Source organism: Notothenia coriiceps, unplaced genomic scaffold (genome assembly GCF_000735185.1).
Source record: "Notothenia coriiceps isolate Sejong01 unplaced genomic scaffold, NC01 NC01_scaffold00037939, whole genome shotgun sequence".
Classification (NCBI taxonomy): Eukaryota; Metazoa; Chordata; class Actinopteri; order Perciformes; family Nototheniidae; genus Notothenia; species Notothenia coriiceps.
The window spans coordinates 392,079-411,211 of NW_011370640.1; the positions used below are offsets into that span (position 1 = coordinate 392,079).

At 39.6% G+C, this 19,133-nt stretch overlaps 2 protein-coding genes across 3 annotated transcripts; one reads left to right on the top strand and one right to left on the bottom strand.

Annotated features, from left to right (window-relative positions):
* Positions 1 to 1,251: 1,251 nt before the first annotated feature.
* LOC104967888 (ER degradation-enhancing alpha-mannosidase-like protein 3) lies at positions 1,252 to 9,887 on the bottom strand. 2 transcript variants are annotated; one of them, XM_010797424.1, is made up of 21 exons: positions 9,590 to 9,887; positions 9,034 to 9,469; positions 8,849 to 8,894; positions 7,848 to 7,948; positions 6,871 to 6,910; positions 6,625 to 6,737; positions 6,235 to 6,388; positions 5,903 to 6,037; positions 5,616 to 5,721; positions 5,125 to 5,222; positions 4,860 to 4,985; positions 4,675 to 4,758; positions 4,110 to 4,193; positions 3,889 to 4,013; positions 3,596 to 3,761; positions 3,186 to 3,343; positions 3,007 to 3,094; positions 2,693 to 2,866; positions 2,372 to 2,537; positions 2,049 to 2,240; positions 1,252 to 1,642 (listed from the first exon to the last, which is right to left on the bottom strand). In XM_010797424.1, the coding sequence occupies exons 2-21, from the start codon at positions 9,126 to 9,128 to the stop codon at positions 1,386 to 1,388; spliced, it is 2,508 nt and encodes an 835-aa protein (XP_010795726.1). In that variant the 5' UTR covers positions 9,129 to 9,469; positions 9,590 to 9,887; the 3' UTR covers positions 1,252 to 1,385. The 2 variants fall into 2 exon arrangements, with proteins under 2 accessions (XP_010795726.1, XP_010795725.1); XM_010797423.1 differs by having other exon boundaries at positions 9,034 to 9,887.
* A 5,067-nt stretch (positions 9,888 to 14,954) lies between these two features.
* On the top strand, positions 14,955 to 19,108 carry LOC104967887 (annexin A3-like). Its single transcript, XM_010797422.1, has 14 exons — positions 14,955 to 15,002; positions 15,385 to 15,424; positions 15,516 to 15,563; positions 15,750 to 15,837; positions 16,177 to 16,271; positions 16,377 to 16,490; positions 16,576 to 16,666; positions 16,789 to 16,868; positions 17,173 to 17,229; positions 17,504 to 17,597; positions 17,959 to 18,054; positions 18,159 to 18,217; positions 18,443 to 18,565; positions 18,712 to 19,108. Exons 2-14 carry the CDS (start codon positions 15,413 to 15,415, stop codon positions 18,769 to 18,771), a joined length of 1,017 nt encoding a protein of 338 aa, XP_010795724.1. The 5' UTR covers positions 14,955 to 15,002; positions 15,385 to 15,412; the 3' UTR covers positions 18,772 to 19,108.
* Positions 19,109 to 19,133: the final 25 nt, after the last annotated feature.

The window sequence follows — 19,133 nt, forward strand, 5'->3', positions numbered from 1 at the left end:
ACACACACACACACACACACACACACACACACACACACACACACACACACACACACACACACACACACACACACACACACCATCAATAGGTCAACCTGGCAAATTGCATTCACTCTTTAAATTCCCTGAAGTTGCTTAAAAGTACACAATAAAAAATAAACGTCCCAAATTGGCCCCAGTTCATCTATTATTGTATTATAAACCGCGTTCACACCGCAGTACTTTTCCCACTTTAGTTCCGATATAGTTCCGAAATGTCGCGTTCACACCAAAAAGAGCCGGAACTAAAATTAGTTCATGAGAACCTTTTCACCCCCTTTTCAGTCCCTGCTAGAGACAGGCTAGAGAGCAGGTACTTCCGTGGGAGAAAAAGGTTCCTATATGTCTGATTGGCTGGGCGGAATGCAAACCACGCCCCGTAAAACTCCCAAAAAGTTTTGTGAAGCCGCCATTTTATTATCCTTGCATTGCATTATTAGCGTTAGCATTAGCCCAGCGCAGAAACGCAGAGAGACTAACTTATGGCAACACAAAAGAAAATATGGGAGCGGTGGAGATGAGGAGGTGTCGGCGTTCTGGCGATTTACGCTGAAGGCTTCAGCAGAAGCTGCTGGGACTCCCAGCAGCTGCTACTGAAGCCTTCCCCAACTCCGGGGACTTCCGGCCGGGGACTCCGGGTGGCAGTATACGCCGTGAAGTTGTTTGCGGTCTGCCAGTAAACCCAAAGCAGAAGAAGAAGAAGAAGTGACGACAGCGGCTTCATTTGCCTAATCCTCCCTCAGGGACTTATTCCGGTGTTCTCATGAACCTTTGTGGGAAAAGTACTGCGGTGTGAACGCGCCTATTGAGCATCTACGGCAGCTAACACCACCTAGTGGCCAGGTAATACTCCACCACTGAATATTTAACAGTAGTCATCGAAGTGAAAAGGTGCACTAAAAAAACAACTGCATTTCATAAAAAAACCTAGCTAAGTGCATTTTGGCCTTATCTATATTTCCCTCTAAACTGAAGTAATTTTACTCTATTATTTACGTGTCATTAGCATCACAACCACCATGTACTGTATGTGCCTACAATAGCAACACTACAGGCATCCTAACCTACAGCTTTTGGCCTTAAATTACCAATTTTAGTCTAATTTCATCCCTCATTCCAGAGAGATCTGCACCACATAAAATAAAAGCCCCACGTTGTCTCTCTGTGTGATAAACCATATTTAGGTTTCAAAGTCACGACAGGAAGAGAAGATGGCCGTCACACTGCTTTACTCTCCTCTGTAAACATGCAGGCGGGGTCAGTTCGGGCTCTGTGTAGGGCAGTGAGGGGCTCTGAGAAACTGACGAGAGATCAGTGTTAGGAAACTGCTTCTGGATCAGCAGTCTTCAAGGCTCTGCGTCTGGAGCGCTGTTTGAGTTTGTGTTTTGAGAGGAATCTGCTGAATATGGTTCAGTTCTGTCCTCCTCTGTGGCTTCTATGCAGAATTGTTTGTGTTGTGCTTCTTGCTCCACTTCCTTAAGAATCATCCCATCTTTCTCCAAGACAAACTCCAGGGTGGGCCCTCTGGCTGCTCCGTCCTCCAGCTCCCCCTCCTCTGCCAGGCGGAGTTTGATGTTCATGCCGGCAGGTTTTTCTGTCTTACCTGCACAATGAGGGCCAATGATATGCAAAATTAGAACAAGACCACCGAGAGGAATTAAGATTTGATGTAATTGTGTTAGCTGGGATAGCAGTGCTCCTTCTGAATCTTGTTAAAGTAGGAAAGTATACATTTTTTATTCTTTAATCTTCCTCCCATCCTTCTCACTAGAGTTCAAGCCCGGGAAAATATATCAGAACTATTGACCTTTTCCATGAAAACGTATAAAAATGGCTAACCAGAACTAGCTCAGACCTATAGATTGACTACTAGAAATGGCGATCTTTGGCCTTAATAGCTATTAAGACTCAAACAGGTCTTTGCATATTTCTCCTTGTTGCTTGAAGTGTTGCTTTAAGAATGACCAATGTATTTTGACTGTTATAATATCTGTCTCCATGCTCCTCACCATGTCCCAGCTGCCTCTCTTTGGGCAGCAGCAGCACATCCACATTGTGATTCTCCTTCAGAGCGGATGTGAGTACGGCCCCCTCCTGGCTGAAGAGGAAGACTAAAGGCAGGGTGAGATCTTCAGTGGAGTCGCCGTCTCCAACCATTTGGAAGAGGGGCGTATCCTGACTGTTGCTTCCCTCATGGTGGTCTGAGGAAAAAGAATAAGGGAGCAATTTGAACGATGGTGTCTTTTTGAGGACCAAGTCAGTATTTAATAGCCACTATTACCTTTGAGGTGGACTTAAAGAATATATGTGGTAATCTGGTATTTGTCCCCACCTATAAAGATGACTCCTATGGCTCCTGCTTCCTGCAGATGACGAGCCTTCACAGCGAACATGCAGTCCCCACGCAGCGCCACGGCAATATGCCCTTTAAGCTGCGCTGCATTATCTACTGGCACACATGCAGTGTAGGGGGAGGCTTTCGCTATGCTGCCCTTCACCTGAGGAAAAAGAGTATGTTATTGCATGTTATTTGTAGTTTTTTTTAAAATTTACATCTCTGTCTCTTTGGCTGCACGGCAGTAAGTGGTTTGTATTTTGATCTTGCTTGCCATTTTCCCTTTTATACATCTTATTATAGTGACTAGAAGCTCACCCCGTGCTCCTGCTTGGTTAGGTCCATCCCAAACTTGGCAGGTCCCGCTGTGATGACTGTCCTACCCAGAAATGGGGGGGATATGAGCTGAACAACATGGGGCACCACCTCCTCTTCCTCCAGTGCTTGGCTCACCTCTGCTACAAGTTTGACCAGGTAAACGCCTTTATGGTCCTGAAAGGGATTCATATTTAGAAACTCTCCCAAGGAAATTCTGTGTTTTCTTATAATGCCAAGAATATGTTTTGCTTTCATAACATAACGTTTTTGAGGTCTATACGAAATACCATTCGAACACTGTCTCCTCCCATTACCTCATTAAGCGGGGTGAGAGAAATGCCCATGCTTTTCAAGAACTCTACTGGTTCCATCCCATTGTCATGGAACGGGAGGTCAATTTCCCTGTAAAGTAAAAACACACATAAGTTAACACTCAAAGTAATCAAGGTAAAAAACGTTTTCACTGAGGATTTCACTTTAAAAAGTCCCAAACCTGACAGGTACAGGGTGGACGGCTCGTCCCACCCCGGTGAGGTACTTGTAGCTGTCCCGGATGGTTTTAGCAAACGAGGGGTTGTTGGGGAATAACGTCTCCATGCTGGGGCAGGAGTGTGTGAACAGGTCTTCTTCTTGGGAAAGAGGAACAGTCTCCTGAGGAACAGGACCGACAGCTGCTCAGTTCACAGTAGTTGTCAACAATAAACAGTATTGCTTAGGACAATAAATAAAAACTACTATTCAATTACTTGTGACATTAACTCCTATAATAACTGATTCATACACAGTTAAAATGTCCTTGTCATGATTGAATCTACCAGCAACTTGTATAAATTAGATATTTAGAATTTAAAATAGCTATATGAGGTGTAATTTTTAGTGTTCATATAACTTGATCATTCTTACAGTGTGGTTGCGTTGATAGGGGGGCTTTGTGATGGAGAGGGACACTGGGAGTAGGTGGGCCTCTGTGGTGAAAATGTAGTCGTCGATATCGATCGGCAGCTGGCTCTTCTCCGAAAACAGCAGGTACAGGTATTTAAACATCTCAGCCAGGAAGAAGGAGTCCATCCTACACATCAGAAAACATATGATGTTATTGCATGTTCATAACAGATGTTTTGAGTTTCCATAACAACAGCTAACACCAAACTAAAGTTGCTATTACATATGAAGCATGTGTAATGGCATTTGTTTACCTGTCTTCATGCATCCCAGTGCGGACATCTTGCACGGCAGCAAACCCACAAGGCACCCTGGCGTAGGCGTTTAGCTTCTCCACGATGGACTGTCCCACTCTGAGGTAGTAGGGGTCGCCAGTGGCCTGCAGACATTTAAATATGAGTGTATATAGTGCCAAAGTGTAGTAGTTTCATCCACTTAAAGGTCATTTAAGTTGTTTATGGCACTGCCCTGTCACCTTATAGAGGTAGTAGGTGCTTTCTGCAAACTCTGGTCTCAGAAGGTGTTGGCCCCAATGAACTCTGAACTCTGAGGTGAATGCCTGCAGGAGATTAAGCAGAGAAAGCAAAAGTGAAACAGGCCTCTTCTAAGAAAGTACAGATTTCATACAATAGGACAAAGAAGATATAAATACATTTCCATTCGATATTTTTTTATCTGTTATATCAAGACATAAAAACTATATCTTAGAGTGCTGAAAATGTGTGATATGATATACATTTTTAGAAGTCGAGTTTTTTTTTATATTAAAATGTAAGGTTTTTTAATATCTATACTTACATTGGGTAATTGCAGGCAGTGTTGAAATGAGAAAGAATGTTTAAAGGCAATATATGTCATGTCATATCATGTTTAAGTACCTTAAATTGTCTGATTCAACTCAATAGAAAGCCAATAGCAGACATTCCCATCTGGTTACTGTTCTTAGCTCTTGTTGTGTTCAGTTTAATACATAGTTAGTTACCTTTATAGTATACCTACTATATGCCGTTAATTAAGCAAAAAGCGCAGAGATCCTTTACCTCTGGAAGGAACTTGTGTTGTTTGGTCACTTGGTAAAGCATTTCATGAGTCTCAATAGCTGGTTTCAGATCCCCTCTCAAAACCTGTGTGAAAAATGAATGTCACTCCAGAGACACGTGTGCAGTTCTACGGACCCCTTCTGTGATTCAATGGTGGTAAATGTGATTAATGGATGATCTCTGACCTGTAAGCCGGGGAAGAAAGCCAGGAGAGAGTCCATCCAGCTGCGCACGCTCACAGTGGGGTTGTGCATGTGGACGTTGAGCAGCAGGGGGGGCTGACTGATGTACTTCATAATGGCACTGTAGTGCTGTTACAGACAAACATCATGAAACATATATTAACACCGACAAAAGGGCCAATTATGTGTCAGCAGGGAGTACAATACAGCAGGCGCCAAAGGCCTGGGTATAGATTTCTATGTGGGTGTACAGTGATGGAGGACTTACAATGTTAAACCTCTCCAGGAAGACATTGTCTCCCAGAAGAATGTAGGCCTTCATCAGATATTCATAGTACGAGTCGATACCAGCACCGACTCCGCTTTCTGCAAACACATACGAGAAATAATTATGGTTCACTTAAAAAGCAGTAGAATAGGTTTATGTTTTTATTCCTCACTAACTTTGTTAATATGCACATTTCTGGTTTGACACATTGACTTCAAAAATTAGAAAAGGCTTGGATATCAACAGGTTTTTAGGCATGTAGCACAACTCTAACCTTTTCAAAATGAGAATAAAGAGACATGCTATGTTTACTACCAGCTGTATGTAACCCTGAATATAAGTGAAATATTCCTCTTCATTATTCATGTAAACAAAAAGAAAGTAGGAATTGTGTTGTTTTGAAATTAGGGCAAATCCAAACTATTTTGTGGATGTAAAAGTAATTAAAGTTCTAGTTTTCATTTCTTGTCTAAAGGAAATGATTGCCTCACCTCTCCGGACCCATTCTTCATTGTGGATATTGATAACAGTCCCCACTAGGTCACTTCCCTTCTGTCTCCTCTGCCAGAGGACATCCAGAGCCTTCCTCGCATGTTCCTGTGAAACAATAAGAAGCCCCACATGTTTAAAATGCGTATGGTAGAAACAGTTCAATCATTCATATTTTTAATCCATCCTCAACGCCTATACTTTATTCTTTTGTCTCAGTTATTTCAACAAAAAGGGCGTGTTACACAATAATACAAAACATCTCTATAGAGGCAGAGTGAGATAATACCTCAAACACAGACTCCCCTGACAGCCTGCTGAGAGCAGCAAACTCCAGGATCATTGTTCCAGCACACGCTGTGCAGGTGTCCGATTCTGTGCCTGTGCGTGAAAGGGGGTTCAGGACTCCATACCGCAGATTCACCTGGAAAACCAGAAAATAAAACATTAATCTTGTCACTTTTAGTAGAACATTTTTGTCGACTCGAAGCTCTTGAAAAAAAAACTAGCTACCTACGAAATAAGCACCATGATGCAAATCAGTTCATCTGTGGTGCACTGATTGCAATGAACTACATCTAGAATAAGACTTGTGATATTTAACAGTATCATTAGAAATACCTTAGGGTAAGGTAGGCCACTTGTGGTGTTAAAGGCAGGCAGTAATCGATGGCCCAGCTCTTTGGCCATGTGTAGAAGCTCATCGCGGTACCACTGCATCCTCTCCCCGCGCTGCTGTAGGAGGTCGGCCATCACGTGGCCTCCCAAAAGCCCTCTGGGGAGAATTACATGAAACAAGGAAATGAAGGTTTTCCTTTTAAAATTGCATTTAAGAGTTTGGGGTGAATAGGTTGAAATATGATATACAGCACAACATTTCTGACCAGTAATTGTGATATGGGATTTAATTATACATCAGGAATAATTATCCAAAACATTCTGCTTCACGCAGATGTTGTAAAGACTAATCTAAGAAGTGGATGTAGACAGTTAAAAAGACATGTTTCATACCCTAAAACTCTGATGTTGGTCTCAAACACCGACACCACCACATCGTTGTCCAGCCGCACATCCGTCACAACCTTCCTCACTGCATCCTCAAACTCATCCAGCTTGTTTAACACCTGCTCACACACAGACAGGAACAGATACAACTCATGTCAAGACAAGGAAGAAAACAAGAGCATGGCGAGAAATAAGACTCCAAAACTCAATGAAATCCAACTACTCTGATGTTTCTAGGGAGGGAGTACTCACCACCAGGGTATCCAGTGTGTCTATCAGTGTGAGAGAAAACCTGCGGAAAAGAAGGAAGACATGTTGTGATGGGAGTCAGCACGGGGGAGCTGGTGTCCCACTTTGCCACTAAATTAGCCTAATTTTAACTAATAAATGCCAAACATGTTGAATAAACTGTGAAATTATATTATGCAGCTTGGCTTGAGCATGAATGGAAGTATTCCACTGCAAGTTCATGACTTATTGCCATCCTGTAAATGTAATTGACTGAAATGAGTATCGTATTCATGTGTTCCTGAGAAACTGGGGCATACAGTCCAAGTTGAATTAAGTCTGTCTGAAACAGCATGGTATTACTAAATGAAATTAGTCATTTTCTTCTTTGAAAAAGTGAAACACTGTTTTAGGATGAGAAGAAATTACATAAATGTCACATTTTGTGTGGAATCTATATTCCACTTACCCAATTCCTCCCATGAAAACTTATTTTGGACTTCATATCCAGTAATTTATCACCAAATAAATAATCTGCATCAATTATTTTTTTAAATAGTATGTTCTTTTTAATGTATAAATAATAATAACGGGAAACACTTAAATCTTCACTTGACTTTGATCAAATCTTTACATTTGGATGTCCTACAATTAAAATAGGAATGTGGATTCAAAATTGCTGAAACTCCCGAGGCGTATTTTTCTTTTTAGAATCTATTGCTTTCTTTAACATTCTCAGTGGTGAGTGAATCTTGAAAGAAGGCAAAGGGCTGGACAGATATATATTAACTTGAAACAAGCACACATATTTGGGTAGTTTTACAATCAACAAGGAGATTAAAAAGCAACTGTGGCACATCTCTATGAAGAAAGCTCTAAAGAGATATGGCATTGCAGACAGTTAGAGTACATGATAAACTTTAGTGGATAGATTTGTTCTAAAAACTGATTGATTAAAAAGAACATGGCTTGTTAGCTTGAGGAAATGTAACCCAACTTACTTCCCCAAAGAGTCGTCTATATCCCCTCTGTTGGGCTCCTGGCCCCGGACTCTCCCCCGGCAGCTTAAAGGCATCAACTCGTCTGCTGGATAAGCATTTTTCTGAAACACAAACAACAAAAGCTGCCTTCAACTTCATCAAGCAGCCAACAGTAAGGTGTCATTAGGAAAAGATGGCTGGAGTGTTGCAAATTCTTTAAGAGGGAAAAGCCCCTGGCAACTTGAAGCTAAACACAACCGCTGGGTCACTATTGGTACATTATTATGTATTTCAACAAGGAACATGCATACAAATACAATAATCTCAGAAAAGAGAAGAGATTAATTATGCCAGATATGTAAAACATAATTTAAGTACAGGTCAATAAAATAATACATAGTACAGTTAAAATATAATATTACAATACAGTTATAATTGAAAAACTCAGATTACAGTGTAATTAATGTTGGCATGACTGGTTGCTCAACATAAAAATGTTTTGTTAAAGTCAGGGTTTTTTTCACTCATCGTTTGCCCTACATTTTACTGGCTACTGAATTGAGCTTTCCAATCATTGAGTTTGAGGGTCAACATGCAGCCTATTGGGAGCATATTCTCTATATCTAATTCTGCCTGAACTTTGAACCACTTGATGGATCTAGCCAACCCTGACCCAATCATCTCTGGCTGGCTGTCATTGCTTTCGTTCTGTAGGGAAAATCCTGATTAGGACCCGAGGAAGACAACTGTGTAATCCCTGACACAAAACTGAATCAGAATGTTCTGACACTGCAGCTGCAACATAATCCTGCATGTTGGCTTTCTTCACAATCTCACAAAATCTGACACAACTGCGTTGTCAGCCCCTGATTAAAGCTTTCCTAAACAGAATGACCTTAATCTAACTCCAAAGCATGTTACTCTCACACAATAAAGTAGTGCTTTTCTATAAATGTTTTCTTTATTCAAGCTTTTTATAACTTCCCTTTAACAGTAATACAATGATTCGATCCAAGTCTTACCATGTAACTCCCATAAGCGTGATCAAACATTTCGAGAATCTGGTCCCTGCAAAAAGAAATAGGGACAAAATCATGCAATGAAAATGGCACGAACACTGTAATTTTTCACAATATAGAAGAGACTTTCAAAGCCATTCACTCACAGACAGATCTAAACAGGGTTATACATGTCTGTATGTCCTCACCTGATGACAGTCTTCTCCTCTAGTGTCATGATCTGGCTGTCTTGACATTTCACCCAGCCAAGAAAACTGGTGATCAGTAGAGTTTTCAGCAACATCCCAGCAGAGTGTATTGCCTGTAAACCTCTTGTAATCGTTTTCCAGCTTCAACTTCAATATGGACAAACAAACTGCTGTCCTTTGTCCACCGCCCACAAAAAGTCAAACAGTCCAGCAGTCCTCCTTCAAAGCCCCGATCATCCTCATTCAGGTGGAGAGTAGACTGTAGAGATCTTGCTAACGTCTGGCTGACGTTAGCTACCTCCCAGCCCCATTTCCATATGTCCCCGTTGTTTTTTTCTGTAGTTGATCCAGTATTGTAACGATCACCACATGCCCTCAGTGCACTTCAGCTGACCGTTTCCATGTAAACAATGGAGGCAGCTAGCTATAGCTCAGCCTTAAGGACAAGCAAACATAACCGTTCACAAAACACTGGCTTGTTAGTCCAAACAGGGCTGGCGGGAAACTTTTTGTTAAATCAAGAAATGTAAACATTTCAAATTAGGAACATATTTACCAAATTGATAGTGAGAGTGTGTAGCTAACGACTGCTATCCATCACAGTGCTGGGAGGATCCCTGTTGCGAGCCAGCTAACTGGTTGCTAACTGGTTCACCGTTAACAGAGCTAGCTAGTAAGCTAACAAGCATAACAGCTAAATAAATAAAGATGGCTAAACATGAGCCTTTTCTAAAGTCAAATGGCTCACTTGCATTGTAAACTGACTGTCATAGAGTTAAATGGTCGTTGACACGTCGTCCGTAGCCTGACGTCGGACCGAGCTGTCAAAGGACGGCAGGCTGTTGTGCTGCCCCCCGGCTGCGGGTCTGTCAGCTGGGGGTAACTGTGCCCTGAGTTTAGAAACTCAGGCAAGCTTCACTACCACGTATGCTTTTGCTGTTTACGAAGTCTAGCTTTCAGCTGATGCCCCTCGTAAAGTAGTTATATAAACATGCTTATAGACGCTTTAGATTAGTTTGAGGTGAATGGTTTCAGCCTGACATTTTAAAGGACATCGTATTTATAAATCCATGGTCCAGACAGGGAAGAAAGTCCCCTTGCAGGTTGTACTGAGGGCACTATTACCAAAATACAACAGGACAGATTTGTGAGTAAACCACCAGTAACTTACTGATCGGTAGTATATTTTTAGGGTCCAATCATGGTCCTATTGAAATCTAATACTTTATTTATCCAACAATGAATTGCCTAAAGACGACCATAATAAGCTGCTCTTTCAAGCTGTATTAAACTTTGCACAAATCCAGGCATGGGGAAAATGGGTCGTGGCACAATTGCACAAGAGCGCCTGCTACATCTTACTCTATAGTTTGCCACAAGATGTCGCAGTTGCCCCTCACCTCAGTATGTCACTTCCATACATCACCTGCAATATATGCATTTATATGTTTCTGATCAGTGATAATAATTTGAATCTGCCTGCCACATTGTGTAGTACGCAGGATTGTGTGTTAATACGTTTGCTGAGACTAAAAGAGCCATTAATGAGGTGAATATTGTGCACAAGTAAAATAAATAGTAAATGTATTTGGCTTTACGCGCATGATATATGTGTGCCAAAGCAATCCGTGTATCTACCGTCCAATTGTTTTTCTTTATTAAACACGTAAACGGAAGTGCGTCTGAGAGGCCTTTTTGCTTTTTAATTTTCACCTTACTAAATGGTCAAATGGTCATTGGAGCGAGGGGCGGGGCGAAAGTCACGGAAGTGATTTCAAAACAAGAGCACTCGTTTGCTAAAATCACACTTTGAATCACTACAGTATCCTGCTGAAGGAACGGTGATTATTNAGAATCTGTGACGAACTAGCAGCTGAGAAATAATCATATATTAAAAGACAGCAGCATCATAAGAGGCCAGCAAGAGTGACAGAGTGTGTCAGTGTGCAGTCTACCATCCTATTAAAATACTCTGTCCAACAATATCAGTCTCATGAAGAAAGGTTTTTTAACGCTTATTCAAAATAGCAGAAAAACATGCATTCTTGTTCTCAGGAGGGGACATTGACAAAGGATTACTGGAAAAGTACACAGTAAGTACTTCATAGTACTTGTGGGGGTAGTTTCACTAGTAACGAGTCCAACAGGATCAATCTCCCGAAGAACTAATGGCAACAAAAAAGAATTCCCTCATCAAACTTAGCAGAAGTGGCTTAATTTTGTTCTCAGCAGGGGGACTTTGATTGAGTATTTCTCAATAAATACACATTAAAAGTACTTCAATGTATTGTAAGTAGTAGGCTAATACAAAGTCAAACAGTATCAATTTCATTAAGAACTAATGGTAAAATGGTATTTTTATCATTCATCAAATATAGCAGAAAAACATGGAAAACTATGGAGGGGACTTTGACAGAGGATTACTCACAAAGTACACAGTAAAAGTTCTTCATTTTATTTCTGGTAGAAGTCAAACTAGAACAAAGTCCAACAGTGTCAGTTTCCTTAAGAACTTGTGGTAACAAATATTTGTATCACTCGTCAAATATAGCAGGAATAATGAAGAGCAGCTGATTTGAAAAAACAAACTCGAGAGACGGCTGAGTGACCGCAGTGCAGAACCGCTGTGTAGTTTATATCTCCTACAATGTTGTCCATTTTAGACAGAGGCTTATTATATTTACAGCCCTTAATAACATTAATTTGCTGGGCTCAATATGTGTCTTGGCCGGCCGTTTTCGTTGTGATCGCTAAATTCCCCTTGTTTATAATAATCACCGGTCCTTCAGCAGGATACTGTAGTGATTCAAAGTGTGATTTTAGCTAACGAGTGCTTTTGTTTTGAAATCACTTCCGTGAGTTTTGCCCCGCCCCTCGCTCCAATGACCATTTGACCATTTAGTAAGGTAAAAAGAAAAAAGAAAAAAGGCCTCTCAGACGCTCTTCCGTTTACGTGTTTAATAAAGACAAACAATTGGACGGTAGATACACGGATTAATAAGAGTCTATATGCAAGTTATTGGAATGATATATTAGAGAAATAGATAAATAATTACTAAGTAGCAGATGAATTTTATGGATGTTGTTTTAACAGTTCAGTTGTTTAACCCTTTGGAGTCCTGGGCTAATTTGGCCGTTTTCGCATACTGTCTTACTAAACCCCATTAAGAAATGTTTGGCATGTCAATGTTTGGTATCTTTTTTTTAAGGATAACCTCACCTATATAACCTGATAGTTATTTATTTCATTTTGAGATACTATATGAACATTTTGGACCCAAAATCATAAAAAAACGTAAAAACAGATTTTGAAAATGATATTATATTTTTCATATAGGTAACACAAACATACACAACGAAACCATTTGAAAGTTGGAAATATATACATGGGATGTCACTATGATAATGTGAAAGTTTGATTGAGGTAGCATGAACCTATATGCACATTTTATGAACAAATAACAGGTGTATCCATAGGCTTTTCCCCCTCATTTCTCAAGTTCTGTCAACAGTGACACAGTAGGCACAACAAAACATTTAAAAGCTTACATAATGTACATGGGATTTCATTCTGATAAGGAAAAAGTGTTATTATAAATATAATACAAATATATATGTACACATTGTAGCGTCCCCAGCTGAATAATGGTCTAACTCTCAAACTGATGGTATCCTTTTATTGTACACACTTGCATGTATACATTAATTGCCAAGTACCAACATAAGAGCTAAGAAAAGAAAGAAAACACAATAATTAGCCACCATCTCACAGATAAAACATCTCCATTCCTTATATAGCAGTTTTGCTAATACAAAAGCGTGAACTCAAAACTCTGCAAAACTACGAAATAACACCACATAATATCAATACACATATTAATTAAAGTAATAACAAACCTATCAGCCAGGTGCTAAAAACCTAACTAATTATCTGAAGTAAATTTCTCCGTCATTCATCCGTCATTACACCTGTTTACAATCCTTCGTTCTCTATTCACTTCCGGCAAAGGTCCCTTCAAAAATAAAAGTCCGGATCTTATAACTATCAAAATAAAAGTACAAAACTAAAACTTTACCACAGGAAAACATCGGGACAGAAATATAACCACCTCTACAAAAGGTTAAACATATTAAAGGTCATTTACACACATTATGTACAAAAATCTGTTTTTTCTGTCTTTATCTGTGCCACGCTTCAAAGCAGTTTCTGTCAACTACGACACAGAGGGCAACATCACAGGCTCCTCCTCCTCCTCCATGTCAAAAAACAAGCTTATAGCTTGACTCACGTTCAGAGTTCTCTTCATCATAGTTGAATCTTCAAAACTCTAAATCTATCTTAAACTATATCAAAATTCTCAATGTTTTGTCTTGTCACTTTACTCATATCCAGCTTCGCGCGTCTTCTCTTTGTCTTCACCGCCGGTTTATTATTCTTCGGTCTCTCTCCATTCCGCCGGTCTCTCTTCGTTCCCTCTTCGTCTTTTTCGTTTGCTTTGTTCACTCCTTTACCTGGATTACTCCCCCTCCCTGTACAAGTACCACCTGTGAGCAGATATGCTTACGCTGCAGTTCCAGTATGTTGCCCGTTTTCGTAAAATTGAAAATAAGGCGGGATATTTAACATTATGTGCTCGCGATGGTATTCGATACTTTTNAACAGGATCAATCTCACGAAGAACTAATGGCAACAAAAAAGAATTCCCTCATCAAACTTAGCAGAAGTGGCTTGATTTTGTTCTCTGCAGGGGACTTTGACAGAGTATTTCTCAATAAATACACATTAAAAGTACTACAATGTATTGTAAGTAGTAGGCTAATACAAAGTCAAACAGTATCAATTTCATTAAGAACTAATGGTGAAATTATATTTGTATCATTCATCAAATATAGCAGAAAAACATGGAAAACTATGGAGGGGACTTTGACAGAGGAAAAAGTCAAACTAGAACCGAGTCCAACAGTGTCACTTTCCTTAAGAACTCAAATATAGCAGGAATAATGAAGAGCAGCTGATTTGAAAAAACAAACTCGAGAGACGGCTGAGTAACCGCAGTGCAGAACCGCTGTATAGTTTAAATCTCCTACAATGTTGTAAATTTTAGACAGAGGCTTATTATATTTACAGCCCTTAATAACATTAATTTGCTGGGCTCAATATGTGTCTTGGCCGGCCGTTTCCGTTGTGATCCCTAAATTCCCCCTGTTTATAATAATCACCGGTCCTTCAGCAGGATACTGTAGTGATTCAAAGTGTGATTTTAGCAAACGAGTGCTTTTGTTTTGAAATCACTTCCGTGAGTTTTGCCCCGCCCCTCGCTCCAATGACCATTTGACCATTTAGTAAGGTAAAAAGCAAAAAGCAAAAAGGCCTCTCAGACGCACTTCCGTTTACGTGTTTAATAAAGAAAAACAATTGGACGGTAGATACACGGATTATAAAAGTTAAACAGTGATCAAGTTATATAGTATTGATAGTAAACTATAGTGGCATAATTGATACAAACATATTTCAACCTTCTGCAGTTATATGACATTAAGAGATAAGGTCGATTGTAAAAGGTTATTTCTATTTCTTAATTTCCTTCCTCCTTCTGACTCATGTCCTCATCCCTGCCTTGAGCAAACATGACTTTGGAACTGTCAGTACAGTGCTTGTTGGGTCACTCCTGAAATAAAATGGCTTCTGTTCAATACTGTTCAGAGGATACTGTTTCTTTTAGTGAAGTGTCTAGATTGTTGAGCAAGAGTCAAGCTACAGAGAAACGCTAACATCCTGCTTACATCCCGCATTCTGTATTACACAAACCACAGTGTGTAAAAACACTGAGGAGTTGTGAAAAACATCATGATTCAACTTCCTCCGGTTTAAAATGGGCGTGGCCTTTCCAACTTCCCTCAAAGGTGTGGCGATTTTGTCATTTTGTGAAATTCCCCCCACTGACATCAATCCAGTCCTCTCACTAAAGGTAAGATAAAAAGTAACGTTTCTGACTTTTGATCGCAGTATCTATTGATCTTCGTCGTTTTATCTGTCTGTGTTCAGACTCTTTTTCCTTCGGAACGGTTGTTTTTTTAGACTGCAGAGTCCGACATTAAAACGTTAAAGGCTTTAACTGTCTGCAGTTCTTGTAACGAACATGTGTCCTCGATTATTTTGGCTATCTAAACTTCAAAATGTCATAATCAAGAAGTGGATGCCTATAAATGCGTAGGCAGTCAAGGACAGAGGATGAGGAAACGTTTGCAATACTAAACAGAAAAAGGAGTCTAAAGCTGGAGAAAATCATCAAAATACCCTCACAGTATGTGGAGATGCTGATACTGTATGATTTTTTTTCTTCCTTTTAGTATAATACGTTCATCTTCAATTTCAAGAATGTCTGGTTGGGTGAGTATTCAGGCATTCAAATTGGAATATAGGCTTCAAATACATGTCATAAAGGTGAAACTGTAATCATCTATGTTGACTTGTTTTTTAGGAAGAATTGGAAATGCTGTTGGACTCCCCCTCCTCACTGACTGCGACAGTAAGTTGAACATACTGAACATTTGTAGTGCCTTAATGATAGTTATTGTATAGGTGGCTTTTGCTTTAATAGATGGTGACAAATACTAATTGAAAGCTTAGAACGTACAAATAATAAACTGCAAACAATTTAGCATGTTGTATAAACAAACACTTGGAGGTTTACATGTGTTTCTGTGCTCCTCAGTCCAATGTCAGAGGAACTGTGAAGGATAAGCCTAATTTCAAAGTGGATGAAGATGTGTCTGCACTAAAGAAGGCTATAGAGGGCATTGGTACGTTAATTCAGCAGTATCTAATATACAATACAATATACATTATTTACTCTGTGTAATGTGTACATGTGTGTGTTAGTTAGGGTTTGGAATCACTGGATGCTACAACATACAATATTATCAAGAAACGTAATAAATATTAATGATTAATTTTTTTTAATGATTTATTTTTTTAAGATCTATTTGGCATCTGTGTATCGATACAATGTTATCACACAGAATTTCGCAATACTATGCTGGGATCAAATTCTTCCCACACCTGTCTGTTTGTGGAACAAGTGATTGTATGAGGTTTGAGACCTTGTTGTAAGATTGATTTGTGATGTCTCTTCTCTACAGGTACGACAGAAAAGACACTTATTGAGGTGTTGACCCAAAGAAGTAATGCTCAGCGTCAGCTCATCGCTAAGGCCTATGAGAAAAAAACTGGAAGGGTATAATGTACTTCTATAAACTCAATTTTATTTCAAAAATAATGTTGTACAGTTAACCAAAATTAAGTTAACCATTAAGTTTTATAATGGTAATTCCTCCATCAGAAACTGGTAGATGATCTGGAGGGTGACACCCATGGAGACTTTGAGGACTTGTTAGTTGCTTTGGTAACGCCAACCGGTGTCTACGACTGCCAGGAAGTCATCAAAGCCATCAAGGTGAGATTTGGTCGGGTTAACTTTAAATGCCCTGCTTCATAAAATAAATTGTAATGGCCATACATTTTGGTTGTATTGCACACAGGGAGCAGGGACAACTGAGTGTACGCTGACAGAAATATTCGCTTCGAGATCCAACAAACAGATCAAGGTCTTGTCTGAAGCATACCTCGCAGGTTGGTATCCTAAAGACAAAGTATTCATAATTTCATCAGTTAGATAGTCACTCGTTGGCAAATACTCATTAAGCAATGTGTACACAGTTGTGAAATTCTCCTTTTGTGCTGTTTTATTCAAGAAACTGGAAAAGCGCTGATTCATGATCTGAAGTCGGAGGTATCTGGAGAGTACGGCAAGGCACTGCTCATCTTGGCAGAGGTACAGTATGTCAACTTGAGACAAGCATTTGATTATATTCCAAATAAATCATCAAAAGTACTTTTAGCTAGACAATCCACACGTTGAGAATAAATGTTTCGTAAGTCTGTCTTTAGGCCTGAATTGTAAAATGGCTAACTATGTTCTACATAGGCTACCTGTTAATCTTTGGAAAGCTTGTAATACTCAATACCAGAGTGTGACAAGTATAATAAAAATGGCATCATCATTTGAAAAGAAAATTCCAAAAACATTGGATTCAGTCTATTTAAGACTAAATGTATTCTTCTTTTTTTCTTAACAGGGGAAGAGAGACGAGAGCACCAATGTGGACGCTGCTAAAGCTAAAGCAGAAGCTAAGGTATATTCATTGCCTCATATCCACTAGTTTCTCAAGTACATTTAGTATACTAATACAGGATGGTAGGTTGTGAACAATAAAACCACTACAGAGCAGTTGATTTACAGTCATATCTGGTGGAATATTTAATTAATTATTGTTTGAGATTTTAAGCCTGACCTTACACATTCGTGTTTTGAAGTCAACATACACCTCCATTAAAACAGCTATCTTGCTAATTCAAGTCTGAACCTGCTTTGGTTTGTATTTTCACATTCCCTCTCATTCTTTGCAGGCCCTGTATGAAGCAGGGGAGAAGAAATGGGGAACTGATGAGGATAAGTTTATCGACATCCTGTGCCACAGGAGTATTCCTCAGCTTCGACAGAGTAGGTTCAACCCGCACATGTTTTTAACTGTATGCTAATAAAATACAACATGCTAACGTGCTGATGTTTACCTCTACGATTTTTAACATCATCACCATCTTTGCTTTAGCATTTGTTAATAAGTATGCAAAGTAATACTAATAATGTGGATGATGGTAATGCCATTAGTTTAACTTCAAAAATACAAACTTTATGATATAGAATGTGTGCACCAAATTTCCCTGGAAATCAATACAATTGCATGGCAATCGAAAAGGTAGAGACATTAAATGCAACATTATGCCACCGCTAGCATGGCTAAACAACTATTGATGTAATTTTTACTTTGCCACCTGACCAAATCCCTGATGTCTTCTAACAGCTCTGGTAGAGTACAAGAATATTAGCAAGAAGACTCTGCAGGAGAGCATTGAGAGCGAGATGTCTGGAAACATCGAGGCGCTACTTGTTGCTGTTGGTGAGAAAAATGTGCCATGTTGTCTGCCTATTTCTGATCCTCACATCTTACAATTAACATAATATTTATTAGAAAACATGTATTAACATATGGTTTTTGTTTAGTGAAGTGTGTGAAAACCGTTCCTTTATACATGGCTGAGACCCTTTTCAAGAGCATGAAGGTAAGTGATACAATATGTCTATCTGTAACTTAAGCATCTTTTCGAACACCAGAACCAGTGGCTCCCAAAATGATTTGTTTGGTTCCACCCCTTTCACTTTAAGCCACAGCAGACATGAGTGTTTATCACCAGTGGTGTGGAAAGGAATGCTTAGCCACTGTTGTATAGCTGCAGCTTTGACTAAATTTGCACCACTGCTTATTTCCCAATTGTTCTTTTGTCTAGGGAGCGGGAACCACCGAGTCCACTCTGACCAGGATTATAGTGAGCCGCTCTGAGGTGGACCTGATGGACATCAGAGCACAGTATAAGAAGGTGTTTGGACTCACCCTCTACTCCCAGCTAGAGGTCTGTGCACACACCTAGAGATTCAACTACATTTTCAATACCATTTAAGTAAACATTTCAACAGTTTCAAGTGCTTATTTTGAGATGTAGAGATATGACGTTCCCCTAAAACCCTGTTTCCTGTTCTCTCTCTCATGTTTGTGTAGTCTGAAGTGTCAGGCAGCTATGGCGACGCCCTCAAGCATCTCTGTGGCCAAGATGAGTGACTCCTCCAGATATCTGTGATGAGAAACATGTGGTGCAGAGGAGAAGAACCGCAGCTAATGACCAGTCCCTGACCCTTCCAAAAGCATGGCACATTTTCTTTCTGGAACTAAACATCTAGAAATGCTTTTACATGTGGAATTCCAGTAATGTTCAACCAGACAGTGGTGTGCAGACTGGCTGATGAATGTCTTATTATAATATATAATAGTTTGTATTACATGTATAAAACATAATCATGTTCTTGCATATTGTAACTGAAAGTGAACCTATAAGTTGGAACAATAATAACCAATGTCATACATTTCTCATCCAAGAAAATAAAATGTTTGTATTCTACTATTTGATGTGAGTGAGCAAAGAC

What these genes read in the sequence shown, in the direction of transcription:
- LOC104967888 (XM_010797424.1), bottom strand. Translation starts at nt 9,128, where the DNA reads ATGTTGCTGAAAACTCTACTGATCACCAGTTTTCTTGGCTGGGTGAAA. An exon ending in ACACACTGGATACCCTGGTG is followed by an intron (nt 6,738 to 6,870) that starts GTGAGTACTCCC and finishes GTGTGTGAGCAG; the next exon opens with GTGTTAAACAAGCTGGATGA. An exon ending in TCCTGGAGAGGTTTAACATT is followed by an intron (nt 4,986 to 5,124) that starts GTAAGTCCTCCA and finishes TGTCTGTAACAG; the next exon opens with CACTACAGTGCCATTATGAA.
- LOC104967887 (XM_010797422.1), top strand. An exon ending in AAGTCATCAAAGCCATCAAG is followed by an intron (nt 16,491 to 16,575) that starts GTGAGATTTGGT and finishes TATTGCACACAG; the next exon opens with GGAGCAGGGACAACTGAGTG. An exon ending in CCCTTTTCAAGAGCATGAAG is followed by an intron (nt 18,218 to 18,442) that starts GTAAGTGATACA and finishes TCTTTTGTCTAG; the next exon opens with GGAGCGGGAACCACCGAGTC.